Below are 17,079 nucleotides of genomic sequence, written 5' to 3' on the forward strand. Positions count from 1 at the left end.
GTGACACTCCCTTTAATGACGGGTTTTAACACCACAATAAGGAGCTAAAGGATTGCCTTCGGTTGCTCATGACATTGGCTTCCATGGCAGACGGAAGGATTGAGTATGTTCGGTTGCTTGGTTACAATTCAGTCCTCTGATGGATGATGGAACACATCACACATGGTACAGCAAATCACAACATGGAGGATGGCAAGGTGCGGTGGTGTGTGTGTGTATGTGTGTGTGTGTGTGTGTGTGTGTGTGTGTGTTTTTGCATGTTTCAGCTGTCTTTGTTAAAGCTCTGCTAAAGCTTACAACTAGTCAGAGATTAGGGCACACAAAGCAGTTTTTATCTTTTAAAAAAAAACAACAATACAAAACAAGCAACAAAAAAAAGGGAAAAAGCATGATTAATGTTACAAGCATTTGTTTAGTTGTAGATTGATGCACACTATAAGCAGATCTGTTTAGGATGATGGGTCAGGGGAGGAAATTGATCCAGGCTGCTTCCCTGAGTTTAATCAACCTCAATGTTTACTACAGCTAAATTCTACTTCAAGCTTGAACTATTTTAAATTCATTAGGAATTTTGAGTGGTGTGTGTGTGTGTGTTTGTACATGTAAATGACGGTCTGTATCCTGACATGTAAATGTAAACCATGATCCGGGTTCAGACATTTTTTTTCCATATTGTAAAAAGAGATTGGAGTAAACTGCCTCCGAATGTGAACCAAATTCAGAAGAGCGCTTCCAAATATGCAGACAATATAAGAACACTTCCAGCTTTACCAAAAATAAATACCATGAACATCCTTTATCTTCTGAACAGCACCAGTCCATACACCACTGGGTTAAACCCATTTGAGTTGATAGTTCATTTTATTGTTGTCATACAAAGAATTTCAAACAGATTTGAAGATTTTAGTGTTAACAAAAAAAAAAAAAAAAAAAAAAAGTCATATCGTCATGGGATGCAGTATGCATAAGCCTAATAAGCATTCGTCATACATAATACTTGTTCCATGTAGCTCAATGCTCAGATGCTAAAAGTCAGAAGGGGTGAAGTAAACATTGAGTGTGGTTCATACTGCACATGCACGTCTGTACAGGTGTTGACAAGATGACTGAGAATTTGTGGTACAGTACACTTAAAACGAAAGCTTGTCTTATCTTTATCCCTCACTCAATGCAGCTGCTCCCTGACGTTCAGTTTGGAAGAGTGCTTCCAAAACACCTGCACAACACGGGGAGCAGTAGGTACTCTAAAATGGCCGCCTCATTATCCAAAGCTCGTTAAGTGCCAAATGACTTGGGGAGGATCGTGGAACAAGATGTTTTTTTCCTGAAAAGGGAAGTTAAACATTTTCAATTTGGGTACTATCTTCTATAACCTACTTTGCCTTGTGCATACGGTGAGGAGACAATACTGTACGTCTGTCATCCTGATGCCTATAAAAGAAGTTCAAAATTAAACAAACTGCCAAAATGGTGTATCTAAGTGCTGATTCAGCACCTGCTCCTATATCTATTTAGTTTCTAAGCCAAACAGTTAAAAGAGGAAGAAGAAAAAAAAAAAAAAAAGGCCCAAGACTTGTTCCAGGTCGGTAATCGAGACTAGAATCTTAATTACCCAGACTGACACATGCTTGTGTAAAAAAATGTTATTAAATGCAGACAAGTGCAGAAGCTAAAAACATATTGAAAGCACTCTTGCCCTGTACAACCTTGTACCAGTCCACATTAATGGGAAGAGAATATATACAGCTGTTCCAGTCCTCCACATGTGATGATGCTGCTGATGTGTGAATATTTGTGTGTGTGTTTGGGAAGGGGGTCAACACACCTGACTGGTGCGCACATAGACAAAAAAAAATGGATTTGGGATATCTTTCTTCATGTTAAATCCATGCATCACACTGCGCTGCATACTTGATAAGCCTTGCAATAGTGTTGGGCTCTCTGGACTATACTTTGAGGTGTGTGTGTGTGTGTGTGTGTGTGTGTGTGTGTGTCTTTTCCAATCTAAAACCACCCTCCAGTACAATGCAACCTGAAATACAGCGACACTCACTCACTGCTTGAATGCATGCACTAAGGCTTTGCCAGAGTGTACACTGCACTTTTGCAGTCTCTATCAGGGGAGCAGCCTCAGATCAGAGATCAGAATCACGGTTTACAAGGGGGGCGGGGTTAGTCCAAAAACACAAGAGCGTGTTTTTGTGTGTGTGTGTGTGTGTGTGTGTGTATTTGACCACTGAATGCTTACTTGCATGTATACTTGTACTGTACGTGTATGCATGTCTGGTGTGTGTGTGTGTGTATATTTATATATATATATATGAGTGTGTTTGTACATGTTGATGCTGGTTTCTATTTAGCTCACTCAGTCAATAGTTTGATCTCCTTTGCAAGGAGAGAGTTGATGTTGTACGCAGGGTCTGGCACACTCTGGGCATGGGTAATCTCAACAATCTCTGTCTCACTCTCGCTGGAGGTGGAGCTGGTGCTCATGGTGCTGACAGCATCGGGGATGGCACAGGGCGTGACAGGTGGGCATGCCTCTGGGGGGATACAGACTTCAGGCTCGCTGCTGGTCTCACTGGCGCTAGACACCACGGAGAGCAGGGACATCTTGCGGCTCAGACGACTGGGCAGCAGCGACAGGGCGTAGTCTGCCACGATACCCGCCACGTCCATCCCACACGCCTGGTCAAATGCAATAAAACCTACATTGGCGTTGGCCTCACAAACCACGAACGAACCATCATTTAGCTGCAGCAGGTCGATACCACACACATCCATGCCTAGGATGTTGGACACCTGCACAGCCAGCTGCTTGCCCTGCTCGCTCAGAGGGCACATCACACCCACACCACCTGGAGAAGGAGAGCTGAACTTAATGGGTACACTCACAAAGCATTTTATACATCAGTTATACAGTGAAAAAATTTAATTATCACGACTTGTAACAAAAACTAAAACTTAGCCATGATTTAAGGATTCTGGGAACTTTATGTGTATAGGAAAATTTTCTAATGTGCATCTTGCTTGATAGGCTCTACATTGTATAACAAAATTTTATATATGGATTATTTTGTCAAGAATATTGTTTATTCATCCTGATCAGAATATTGCATCTGGAGCCAATCCCAGAACATATAATGGTGCGGAAATATACCCAGAGTGAGAGGCACTCGTTTAAGCCTTGAGGCAGTGTAGACTTGATTTGTAGACAGTGTAGTTTTGATTTGTGGTGTTTTTGAATCACTAGAAATGAGGATGGGTTCCCTGTTGAGTCTGGTTCCTCTCAAGGTTTCATCCTATTGCCATCTCAGTGAGTTTTTCCTTGCCACTGTTGCCCTCACCCTTAGCTTGCTTATCAAAGACAATCTCATTATTGTCTAGACACATTTTTCTCACACATACACACATCCATAAATTTTATTTTTGTGAAGCTGCTTTGAGACAATAACCATTCTTAAAAGCGCTATATAAATAAAATTGAACTGAATTGAAGGCATTTTTTTAAAAAATTTTTTTACAAATCAATGATCAAACCTGTATTTGCACTGTAGGGGGCCAAACAAAGATAATCATCCAGGTTGAGACTAGTTTAAACTAAACCGGCCTGCTGCATTAGAAATCAAAAAAGACGTATAGCACATGTATAGCAAACGCACCTAGGGAGCAGTTGCTCTGCATCCGTCCGTCTGTTGAGCAGCGCAGCATAGAGCCGATCACTCTGCCACCCACGAGCACCACACGCACGTCTCGCCCATGGCTCTCCTTCACATATTCCTGGAAAATGTACGGAGCCTCGTGCCGAATGAGGTGGCACAAGTCAGACAGGTGGTGCTTATCCCGGGCCAAAAAGACAGCCTTACCTGTATAGATGAACAAACAATGGTTAAATCAACCCAGTAAACCTTATAGCACATGTGGGTTCTTATAACGTCTAAAGTTATGTGGTTTAATGGGATTTTTTTTTTTTTTTTTTTTTTACACAAAACGGAATGCTACTCAGTGAAGTATTCACACCCTCAGGCCACCAATAAACCCTGCCAGAGGTCATACTCCCAGACGCGTGGCCACGCCCATGAGGAGAATTTTGGCTATCTAAGCCTTCACTGAGACACAAACAAAAAAATGGCAGAGCAGGTTCGACGCTCACCTCGGTGTCCACGAGCATTTTTCACCACAACCGGGTAGCCGAGAGGCTCTGCCTCATCAATCATTTTACGAAAGTTGTCATGGCCACCTGAAGAAACAAATACATACACGCACATTACTAACGCTGCAAGAACCTGACTCTTATTTCCACCATAGTTTTTGTGTGTGATTACTGGCCTGTACTGGAAAGGGAGAGAATGTTAACGTAATAAAAACACAGACATCCTGACAAATCATCTAAGTGCTGGGAACATGTTCAAAACCACCAGAAGTGTCAGAACAACTCCAGGTATATTTTGCTAGTGTCAGTTGTTTATTCTTGTCTTTATTTACTTCATCATCAGGCCTATTTATAAAACTCCTAGTTATTCTTTAAGAATCTGTTAAAAACTTTTGTTAGTTAAAAACAATTTTTGGAAGGCACTGCCACTGAGGGCAAATTTGTACAAAATAGCCATTCGTACTTAAAATAATTCTTTGCAAAGTGTTTTTATGAAGAAAAAAAAAAGTAAAAATAAATAAATGGTGAAGATTTTTGCTCAAGTACTAAGACTTTATAAAAGCACTCAGGACGATTAGGTGGCATTAAAAATCTGTTATTTTTATTGTTATTGTTAAAATGTTAATTTTACAACCAGATTCACATGGTTAGATGAGTAGTGGAATGGGCATCCAGATAACATTTTGAAACAAAACATCTGTTCAAGAAGGACACGAGTTATGTAAGATCAGAAAAAAAAATTATGATACAAATAAATGATGCAACTGAAAACTTAGGTTACATAAACAACATGATCATTATGGTAACATTATCACTAAACCCCTAAATGTGGTATAAAAATCTCAGAGAGGACAGATTTACAGTACATAATATTCATTCAGAGCATGAATTCATTCAGATGAATGAATTCATTTGCACATTTGTACGGACCTAAAAAAAAAAACCCTAGTATCTAAACACAGCTGGTGATGATCCACAGTGCTGTTGAATCGAATGACAAATCACTGCATCTTTATATCCTAACAGTCTGGAGCACTCGTGCTTTAAACTAATTAATACCATTCGGTCCGAGGGCTGAGGTCTTGGCTGCTGAAGCGGTGTGTGATGTGGCACTGTTACGAAGGCGTTGGAGACAGATGTGCACTGGACTGCGGAGTGGAAAAAAAGACGCAGGAAAAAAAGCGAGTGATTTGTGAGAGCCATGGGTAGGAGGAGGGAAAGAGAAAAAGAGAGAGAGAGAGAGGAGCTGGGAGAAATCTAATTATAACTGTTCCTCTGTCTGCTCATCTGAGCAGAGAGGGTTTCAGTTATTGCAAGGAAACACGCATACGGAGAAGACGCTGCATAGGCGGTTAGTGGCATTATGCAGCATAGGCTTCTGCTCGCAATGCAGTGTGTAGCCCTTCCTCCTGCTTTGGTGCAGTGATTGATCCCTGTTTTAAGCTGCTACTGCTACTGCAGCACACACCCCCAACCTCTACATCTACCATAATAGAGAAAGGACAGGAGAGAGAGAGAGAGAGAGAGAGAGAGAGAGAGAGATGCTGTGAAACACAGGAGGGGAAGCGAACACCAAACGTCAGAGAAATAAACATCTCCCTCTGTGTTTTCATTTCCATTTAGATGGTCATGATTTCTCCTTTCTTTCCCTCCTTTACTGTTACATAAAGCCCTCGTGTGTGTCTGCGCATGGGTGGATGTATTCATGTTACTCAAGATTGCCAGTACAGCTCGACATGCTTGTGTGCGTTTCCATGCTGTGTATGCATAAACAAGCAACAACAACAAAAATGTTACCTTAAAACATCAATGTTAAAGTACATTTACATTTAGGCATTTGGCAGACGCTCTTATCCAGAGCAACTTACACTTTTTTTTTAATCTTATTATACATCTGAGCAGTTGAGGGTTAAGGGCCTTGCTCAAGGGCTCAACAGTGGCAACTTGGTGGTTGTGGGGTTTGAACCTGGGATCTTCCGAACCGTAGTCCAATGCCTTAACCACTGAGCTACCCCTGGCCCTACCCCTGTATTTATAGCTACATGCACATATACATGCATTATAGCTTTATCTAAATTAGAATTAAGTACTAATAAAACAACAGACATGGACTCGAAAATGTTCAAAGTTGACATCCAAGCAAAGCTCAAAGTTTCATTTCTATCTTACTTGCTGTTTAAGAACATGCTTTATTTTTACTTTCGCCTAAACTGCCTTGTGCTGAATTAGCAGAAATCTTTGCTTCTTTTATTTTTTTCAGTTCTCTCTCCACCCTTAATCAAAAAGAGAGGAGGGAATCACTGAAATGCGAGCAAACATGCTAGACTGGTTGCGAGAGCAGAGCATCGGTGGACCTCATATACAAGTAGGGGAGGATCAGAGGCTTGGACATAATGCTTTAAAAAAGGTACAAAGCTGTAAGCTGTGAATGCAAAACAAAGACATTCTGACAGTGGAAGAATGTGGACATGTGAGAATGTGAAGCGGACCGTGATCAGAAGATCAGAATTTTAATTCCAGACAGTCACAATTTGAGCCCTTGCGTAAATCTCTAAGCTCTCAGCTACAGAGACTGTGTCCTGTCTTAAATTTAAGGTGCTGAATAAAAGCACCTGCAGAATAAATAAATGTAAATGACTTAAACTGTAGGAAAGAAAGAAAAAAGGGAGAGAGAACGAAAGAGAATGAGAGAGTGTGTGTGTGTTGTGTGTTGACACTGACCATAGGAGTAAGTATTAGGCAGGGGGACTCCATGACCTGCCAGCTCCTGGAAGGTCCAGAATTTGTTGACACAGTTAAGGATGGCCTGGGGCCGGTTAACCAGGCGGCAACCCATCTTCTCCAGATGCCTCAGAACGGTGATGTCACTGTCCGACTGCACCCACGGAGTAGGAACACGAACCACAGCCACCTGCGGGTACGACGTCACCACCTCCTGCCCCACTCGCAGACCTTAAACAGAAGGTAGATCAAGTCACACACTAAACACAACACACATTTGAGGCACTTGTAACTCAACTTGAATCGTCTTCGTTTTTAGCTTTCGTCTCTGCAACTCTTTTCTTTTTTTCTTCGTCTTTATGATGAACAATGCTAGTGCTTCATTGGAAATTAGGGATGCTGGTAGAGGAACACCATTCCTCTGTCTGGCCATTTATGCAACGCTCTGTGTAAAGACTTGTTAATTGAAAACGTTTATGTACCAAGACTCATTTATTAAAGACGTTGACTTCCTTGAAGCCGAAGACTTTGTAAATCTTAAGTCTTTGTCATCAATGCAAAAGAGATTAGAGACGCTGGTAGAACACATTCCTATGTCTGTGTTTTTTTTAAACACATAAATGTCACATAAACGACCACAGAGGAGTTGTGTAGTCTCTCTTTCTCTCGGTCTCAAAACACACACACACACACACACACACACAAAAAAAAAAAAAAAAAAAAACAGCAGCAAATATTTGTGTACAATGCTATAAGACTCCATAATTTTTATTTTATTTTTCTGTTTTGTGTGAAACATGCTTTACACTCAGCTGCTGTAATGGAAAAAAGGGCTCAAATGAATACGACAATTGAAGACAAAACATTGGCTAGATAATAAATGGGTTTAGAGTGACAGTTTAATACGGTAGTAAGAACTAGCCGTTTTGGTGCCGATACCAGTCTAATCTGTGCCAGAACTCGCTACAGTATATTGTACACTATAATTTTTTTTGGTTGCTAAAAACAAAACACTATTAGGCAGAAACATTTACTGGTTTGCCGTATTATCTTTTACTAGACAATAAGAACAATAGGTAATTTGCGATGCACAAGCTTGACATGATTGCTAATAATAAGCCTCCATTTCCCCCCATCTGACCAAAAAAACCACACAGTCTCAACCCTCCTTCATTTGCCTCAGAGGCTTGAGGTTCCCAACTTCTCAGGTTAAATTTCAGCTACGTAAAGTTGCCACAAAGTAAAATTAACACCAGTCCCATGTTTTCTTCGATTCAAGGACATTTTTAATACATTTTTCTGCTGTTTAGTTTTCAGATGTTTTCTACATCACTGTAGGAAAAGTGGTACATACTGTATCAGTATATTTTAAGATCTGGATTATGTCGTCACACTCACCGTATCATTATTTTAGAACTTTTCAATCCAAGTTTAAAGAGATTGACAATCTTATATTGATCAATATTTTAAACACGCCAGGATATAACATGAATGGCTGTATTTACCTGGAAGCCATTCTCAGAAACAAAATCTACGGCCAAACGAATCGGTCAATATCTATTGGCTAAAGGAAGCCAATTTGGACTAATACCTCGCTTTGACACTAAGTCTGCCTGGACACACACCCAAAATAAATAAATAAAACCTGAGGCTAGTAGAAACAGAGACAACATCTCAATCAAGCTAACCTCCTGAAGTCCTTTCTATCACAAGATCAGTTACACAACACCAGGCCTTTAGCTTCACCGTTTATCTCTTTTCTGACCCACTAACCTATATCCTCCTGTTCTCAATTCTTTAATTACCGTCTCAGTTTTATTCAACACCTAATATTCACTAGCTGTTTGCTTTAATTACACGCTCACTATTGTACTTTTCCCCCCTAAGTAATAAGATCAAATGTGTGTTATGAACGTAATAGATCTTAAATTCAGGACTGGAACAAAAACTAGGGCGTTGCGATAATTTGGTAAGGTGATGAAACAGTGACTTTATATTGTTATTGATTCTGTTGGAGGATTTTATTGAGTTGCTATGATTCTGACATTACAAACCAGGCCCATACACAAACAGATCTTTATCAGTACAATAAGCCTATTGAGGGACACGAACGGTGTCGGCTATTGTTAGCTATGTTCTGTAGTTATGGCGAGTTGGTATGCTGGCTGAAAAACCAGCACAGACACAGCAGCAGTCTGATCTGAAGAAAAAAAAGAAAAAAAGGAGGGAGATGGGGAGAGAGAGAGAGATAGAGAGAGAGAGCGCATCAGTATAACCACCTCCTTTCTACTTCGCCATTTTAGAAGAAGCAGAGTGTCATGGCTACAGCAGATACAGCTACAGCTTAATACAAGCACCTCTTTCAATACGGAGATAATAAAATGGTTTGCTCGCAATTAATGCAAATGTGCGCTTATAATCCAAGTCGCAAAGCACGATCCAGGTTTTAGATCATTCCTCCCATAAGAATGGAAGTGGTTAAAAAAAATCACTGAAGCTGCTGTTCCTGATGCAACAGAACCTTTCAACAGAACAGAAAATTTTCAAAGAATACATGCAGAGCGTGCGTGCGTGCGTGCATACGTATGGAGATGTGACTGCTCAGCTATGCAAGCTGGGTTAAACAAGTTATCTGGGGTTCAGAAGGAATCAGAGACATTCATATGGTAAAGTCATCTGTGGCCACAACCCCCCCCCCCCCCCCCCAACTCTCTTTCTCCTTTCCTTCCCGCCTTCTTTTTTCTTTTCTCTCTCTCCAGATCCTCTTCTCTCCCTCACCCATTCCCCCGACGCTTCTTCTCTGCACCATTGATCCAGAGTTTAGGAGTAAAGTCCAGGCTGTAAATGTCTTTAGGCAAGTTTTGTTCAAACATTCTGATCATTTCATTTGCATTTCAGTAGTGCACACTACACCCATGTACACAAACACAAAAGGGGGGGGAAATGCATTCAAGCCTAAACTATGTACAGCCCTGAAGAGTATTTCCCCGCCAGGAAAAACACTCCATGGGCCACGTATGCACGAAAAAAAAAAAAAAAAAAAGAAGAAATCACATACAGAGGTCATGCCTGGGCAATATCAAGCACCTGCACTTACAGGACTCATGTTTTTTGTGTTTGTAAATTTAAATTAAATAAAGTATTACTGTGTCTACCATTGCAAACAAACCTAAATAATGTGAAAGTACATAGTATACACACATGCATGCATAACCCGAGTCGCATTTATGTAGATGAATCTGTCTTGTTTGTGTGCTACAACTTAATGACATTCCTTTAAAAAAAAAATAATGCAACTGAACAATAGAAACGTATAATACGTACACTGATAAATCCTGGTATCTGAATGATTAAATTAGGTAATTTTATAATTAACTACAAACTGTTATACTTCAAATTTGTTTCTAGTTATCAGCACTGATATGTAGGAAGGAAATAATAAATCTTACTAAATGTAAAAACTACTAAGGTGCTAGATAAGGGTAGCAATTGTTTCAAGTTAGTGCTAAAGCTAGGTGCCATTCCATATTGTGTCTTATCATTCACATAAAAAAAAATCATTAATGAAACATACTAATAATAATAATAACAACAACAACAACTACTACAATAAAATACAATTTCGGTGGGAATAAAGGCTCAAACCTAGACTCTTACAAGGTGTATAAATAGTTTCAAGCAGGAAGCAAAGTCCCCTTTTGGTGACAGGGTGTATAACAGTTGCTTTTTAGTGCCTACACAGTGCACTACATGCCTATGGCCATCATGCCTTTTCACGGCATGATTTACCTTTGGAAATGATCCACACACATTTGTGCTCTGTATTTAAACAGAATGCTCAATACAGACTCAACAATATGTAAATAAAAGTAGCTCCTAAATGGAAAGTACATATTCTAAAAGGTAATCAAAAAGGGCAATTTAACTAGAAGGTGTTAAAACTAAGGGTTTTTTTTCTACAGCATTTTTTATTAGACTGCTGTTAGGGGATTAAAATGCAAAATGAATTTGCCTTTATTTTATGAAGTAAACAGTTCATTATCCTCCTTTGTGTGCAGCCGTTAGCAGTTGCACTATGTACGTGTGTGACCACACTACTTTTTGTTGATGTACCAAAGCAAGCAGTAACAGCAAAGCCATTGTGTTACATTTCTCATCTGCTGGAGGAATGGCCAGTGCCATATTGCAGCCCAATTGCGATGCGCCACTCTCTCCCTCTGTCACAAACACTGCAGGATGGGACATTCCCACTGTCACACGTCTCAAATACATGAAGCTTGTTTCGTTTGGCTTCGCAGCACATTCCCTGTATTCAACTCTTCGCCAAGCTGTACGCCTACAAAAGAAGACTACAGCTGCGATTCGGTACAAGTGCTAGCTGTGCCATGTGGACAGGGCAGGGCTGCAGCGTCTGTCTTCCCTGATGTAAGAAATTCACCATCATTTATAATATGTCCTAATCTTTCATTATAGCATGCCTAGGACGCACCTAAATTTTTATGCACCTTTTTTTAATCTTAAAAAAATGATGTATATTTTCTTTATATTGTGTTGCCCCTGATCTATCCATACATTCATCTATCTATCTATATATAAGGCCTTGGTCAAGTCAAATGTCCCAGTCAATAGGTGTCTTGTCCTGATGACGCAAGTGTAAATCCCAGACCTGACCAGCTGTCCAAGGTCCTAATCTGATCTCTCCAGGATACAGTCTAGAAGATTAAACCTGCCAACGTCCGCGACACAAACCTGGCCAAGCACACACCTCCTCTAGTTGTTATGCCACATTCTCTGAACAGGTGTGAACCTGGGAATCATCCTCAAATAAATAATTTTTAGATAAGACTTACAAAAACTGAAGACGGGTAAAGGAAACAGTCCAAAAATACGATCAGGGAAAGTGCTGAAATCCTATAGAAAAAAAAAATTACACCGTGAAACTTCAGGGACTCTGTGTAATATCATAACCCTCTGAAAATGTTTGAAGGATTTTTGAAGGTCATTGTACAGTTTTCCTAAAATGTTATGACTACTTAAAAGTACAGTGTAATTTCCAGAAGACAACACAAAAACGACCAAACAACCTCACATGGGTTTAAAAAAAAAATGTATGGCACCGTATTAATATCAAATGTCTAAACCATCAGATGAAAAATTCGAACTACCCTCTTCAAGCTACCCTCCACCACCCCCCTCCAAACTGCAGACGGAACAATTTGCCAATCCTCCAGATGGTAACATGCAAGAGCCAGGAGACACCATGCCGACACTGAAGGACGAGCATCAAACAAGGATGATTGACCGCCTCTCAAATCGACACTAAAAACGTCTCGAGGACGACAGCTGGCACTTAGCATACACGCATTTTCCGCACCTGGATAAAAGAAAATAACTCTTCATGCACAGGGGTGATCGCGGGCATCATTTACAAAAGAACTGAATATTAATATCCACAGTGGTGTACCACTTCGACGTAATAGCATTATGCAGTCTGGGACAAACTCGTCTAGCTCTAATCTAGCCGTACTTAACATGACAGTAAAGGAAAAAGCTCTGAATGGAATCTAAATGCACCAGTCTGTCACTAGACTAGTCGGCCATCTTGTTTTTATTTTACACAATAGTGTGCAGAAGTATTGTTTGAATGCATGTTTTTTGGGGAGTTAAACACCACCAACCATTGATGCCTATTGAACATCCTATAGACCGCTGTGTGGACACACCTCAAAATCTACAGCGCAATGTTCATTAGTAACCACCGGTTGACGCTGCGGTGCGACACGGCACTAAGAGACAGACAGACAGACTGACTCGTCCTGCTTTAACCGGCGGTTATGTCTCGCCTTTTTCTCCTTCAAAACTGGTTCACATAATTTCACTATCATGAGCCTTCTGTCTGTCTGTCTGTCTGTGTGTGTGTGTGTGTGTGTGTGTGTGTCGTCTTCCTGCTAGATAACAGCATTGTTCCTCGAGTGGGTGAAAATATAGTCATGTATACAGTGTGTGTGTGTGTGTTAAATAAATAAAAAATAATAAAAATTATTTACGTGTGTGTGTGGGTGTGTATGTACACACACACACACACACACACAGACAGACGTGCGAGACCCCCAGTCCTGAGAAACTCCCATCATCTAACAAAAAAACTGGAAAAAAACTGGGTTAGGCGGTCAGTGTCACACAGATTAGCATGAAGCTAAACCCCCCACCACCCCCAATCTCATAACAGCCCCCTCACCCAAAAGACCCCCCCCCCACCAATTCAACACATTTCTCAGCTAGTTATCATGACAAAAAGACATAAAAAATATTTTAAACGTTAACTAAAAAATTTTAATTAAAAATGTGTGTGTGTTTGTGTGTTATATTTACCCAGCTGTCCGTCCGTGATAGTTATAACGATCTCATCCATTAAGAGATAGCGGAATTCAACGTCGTCCTCGGCGCATCGCTCCTTCAGAGCCCGCAGGATCTGAATCTGCGGATATTCCTGGCTAATACGCCGGTCGGTTACGAACCACACACGGGAACACATCTTTTTTTTCTATATTAAATCGGAATTAATAAAACAATAAAAAAAAACACTAATAAAAAGCTTATCTGGTGATGGATTTAGGAGCGCGCGCGGGATTCGGGCTCGGGTGGTGACGGGACTCAAAACAATGGAGAAGGCTAACTAGGGTTAGCTCCTTTTATTTCCCACCGACTGCTAGTTTCTCCCGTCTCACCCGGTCCAGAATCACGCAGGATAGGCAATATAATACATCCAATTTGAAAATCTGAGATTAGAAACGGAGAAAGCCTGCGCCCTCCTCTGCGGCTATCGAGCTTGATAGAAAAAAGAGGGCGCCGTTGACCTGCTCTATCACTGAGCAAAAACAAAAGCCTCCAGAGCCGGGGCTCTCTCTCTATATATACTCTACACTCACGCGCTAACGGTATGGCTGAAAACTTCGACAAAATGGTGGAGAACAGACGCAGTGATGGAGAGAAGGCGGATCATCAGCTCACTGGTCTCCCGGAAAGGTGGTAGCGACGAGCAGTGGATCCAGGCGTTTGACCCAGGCCGCGGTGCTGAAGAGGATGGAAAAGATGCACGCTTTACTTCCACCCCTGCAATTTTGTTTAAGCACGCGCTTCGTTTACAACTCTCTTCCTCGCGTTTGTAAAGAAAAAACCCGCAACCAATCAGAATCGAGCGCTCTCTTGGCTGTTAACCAATCATAACATTGTCGTCGTCAGCAGGAGGAGACTGTCGACCAATTAGCGCATGCCCTCTGCGGAGGCTCGAGCGTTTCTGAAAGCCAATGAGGATGTGAAAATCAGGGTCGGGTCGCGCGCTTCTGTGTTTTGGCGCGTGATAGGAGGGGGCGTACTGGGAGCGCGCGCTCTTCCCCCTCTTCCGAACCGGTTCAGACCGGGCACAGGCGGGTTTGGTGGGTACCGATGGTGCAGTTTCTGTCTCGCTCTTACTGAAAGGCGGAGGCTAATTAAAAAAGTTTTAAGTGGTGAAATCGGTTTGTGTGATCGTGAATGATTTGAACGTTTATTATTATTATTATTATTATTATTATTCGTACAGCTTCTTTATAATGTGCAGTGAGTATGCTGTTTAAATTATTGGAATTACAAAACAAAAAACTCTGGATAAAAGATCTGTGTTTGTGCTGTTGTTAAAGATGGCGGGAAATTGATGAATGCAGAAGCACCTGGTCCTTAAAGAAACTGAGCCATGCTTTATTTACGCCGCATGTCCGCGTGCAGTGTTTGCGCGCGTTGCGGGGGTTGATAAGGGCGGGGCTTTTGAGCATGATGTCACATTTGGCCAATGGCTAGCCGGAAGGAGCTGACTCTTTTTTAAAGGTTAAGTTACCACAGTAACAATAAGGAGACAAACAGATTTATTTAGGCTTGTTAGTCGATTAAAGCAAAACAGTGAATTCAAATTAATTAAAACAGCATGGATAAGATCTATCGCATCATTTATTAGCAACGCATTACTTGTGGGTCTTCTGTGGAAGAATAGCTTTAGAGCGCACACACGCGCGCACAGACTAACTGCAGTTTGGATTCACATTGTGTGCACATTTCCTGAGCTTCAGTTGCGCTACGGGTCACTAGCTCCGCCCCTCCCCGACAGAATACATCAATCAAACTCTCGTGCTAGTTCTTTCAACCAATCCGCTTTGTCTGCCGTTTATGTGAAGTAGATGGTGTCAATACTGGCCTCACGTGCCTGATCTTCTTACAACTGAAAGGGAAGGAACAGTTCAACGTCATAGTATGTTATGTAAAGCCAAATGCAATGTGTTTTCCTGTGACCTGATTTGACTGTTGTACAGAGGAAACCCTCATCTAATTGTGAACAGTAGAGAATAAATGTTATCAAGATCTGTCATTTATGAAGTTTGATATAAAATAATTTACAAGAACTCATCAGCTATAACATCAAAACCACCTGGCTAATATTGTGTAGGTCCCTGCTTGTGTTGCCTTTTTTATATCATATATATATATATATATATATATATATATATATATATATTGTAGGGTGGGGCATTCACAGATTAGAATTATTTGTCCAGGACATCCACAGATGCATGATACGATTGAGATCTGGGGAATTCGGTGATCAAGTCAACACTTTGGCAGTTTTTGCTGTATGGGAGTGTGTACTAATTCATCCATCTATTTATCTTTAACCGCTTATCTAAAGTTGGGTCGCGGGGTAGCAGTTCCAGCAAGGAACCCCAAACTTTCACCAAATCTTTGCACCACATTTCACACCCGGAACACCCCATAAACATGCCATTTTGGTATGTCCTCTGACCTAAGCATCTAGCCATCATAATTTAAAAGGGTGTATACAATCACAAAATATTGGCTATGCTTCAATTTTTTTTATTTATATTTCTTCAATAACCATTTTATCCTGGTCAGTGTCATGGTGGATCCTGAGCTGATCCAGGACACAATGTGGGAGTGCACCCTGGGAATACTGGTCCATCCCAAGTCATGCTTGCATAGGTACACACACAAGAAAATGTAACATAGACAACCAACTCACTAGCTGCTTTACGTATGGCTTGAGGAAAACAAAGCACTCAGGGTTACTCAAAACATGCAAAGACCCCACAGAGATCTTAAAACGCGCATACAATCTCATGACCTGTGAGGTCACAATAGTATGACATCACTGTTGTCCTACTATGAGTGTCCCTGGGTTCTCGTGTTGCCCCCACCATCCATAAAACAGGTGAATGGATTGGCTTTGCTGAATTGTCTTGTCTCTCTCTCTCTCTATATATATATATATATATATATATACTGTATACCAACAGTGATAGAGTATTTCTAAACCAAATTAATAGATTTATACAAAATATGCAAAACATATTTAAACATGTTTGAAGTCAAGAATTGACTTTATGCTCACACTGAACTTATATTTAAGTGAATGTAATAATTTACACTGGACAAGGGTTCTCTTCCTTCAAAACAATTAAAAAGTGCCTGAAGACCCTTTTAGAGCAACTACACAATGCAGATACACACTAAGCATAGTTTATGGCTCTCAAGGTGTTTTATGACATGCATTATGTTATCATTATTATTGCTGTTGTTCCAAGTTAGCTTTCTTTGACTCATTGTATCATTTGCTATTTTTATAGGCTTGAGTAAAGGCTGTGGCTATCACTTCAATAATGCTTGTGGTTTTGCTGCAACTTTCAGGCCCTTGCAGGTTCTTGCAGATGGTGGGATCTTAGTTTAGCAGTTGCTTCCCACAGAGCTCCTTTTAAGTGTCAACTTCTGATTGAATTCTGTCTGAACCTGTAAGTCACTTTGGTTAAAAGCATATGAATAAATATAAATGTGTAACAGACACAGATGAAGGGATGCCACATTGGCTTAGATGTTCATAAGAAAATGGATGAGAGTGTTTTGAGCTTCTGTATATTATAGCAATGTAGCACGCCATCTGCTGGCCAAAACATTCTTTAAAAGTAAGATTTTTTAAATGTAATAACCTTCACAGCATCCATCAGATATTAAAGAAATGTTGCCAGGGTTGTCATCTTTTTTCCAAAAATTATAGATTTTATTTTATTTTATTATAACAATTATGTTTTCACCGATCTTATGTCTTGTTCGTAGAATAAAGAAAAAATGTAAAAGTTAAGTAAAAAAAAGCTGGATAAACAAAC

At 40.5% G+C, this 17,079-nt stretch overlaps 1 protein-coding gene across 1 annotated transcript; it reads right to left on the reverse strand.

The window, feature by feature from the left end:
- Positions 1–842: 842 nt before the first annotated feature.
- On the reverse strand, positions 843–14,067 carry rimkla (ribosomal modification protein rimK-like family member A). The gene is made up of 5 exons (XM_053504356.1): positions 13,247–14,067; positions 6,875–7,105; positions 4,154–4,240; positions 3,663–3,866; positions 843–2,858 (listed from the first exon to the last, which is right to left on the reverse strand). Exons 1-5 carry the CDS (start codon positions 13,407–13,409, stop codon positions 2,362–2,364), a joined length of 1,182 nt encoding a protein of 393 aa, XP_053360331.1. The 5' UTR covers positions 13,410–14,067; the 3' UTR covers positions 843–2,361.
- Positions 14,068–17,079: the final 3,012 nt, after the last annotated feature.

This window comes from Clarias gariepinus, chromosome 9 (assembly GCF_024256425.1).
Source record: "Clarias gariepinus isolate MV-2021 ecotype Netherlands chromosome 9, CGAR_prim_01v2, whole genome shotgun sequence".
NCBI classification, from domain to species: Eukaryota; Metazoa; Chordata; class Actinopteri; order Siluriformes; family Clariidae; genus Clarias; species Clarias gariepinus.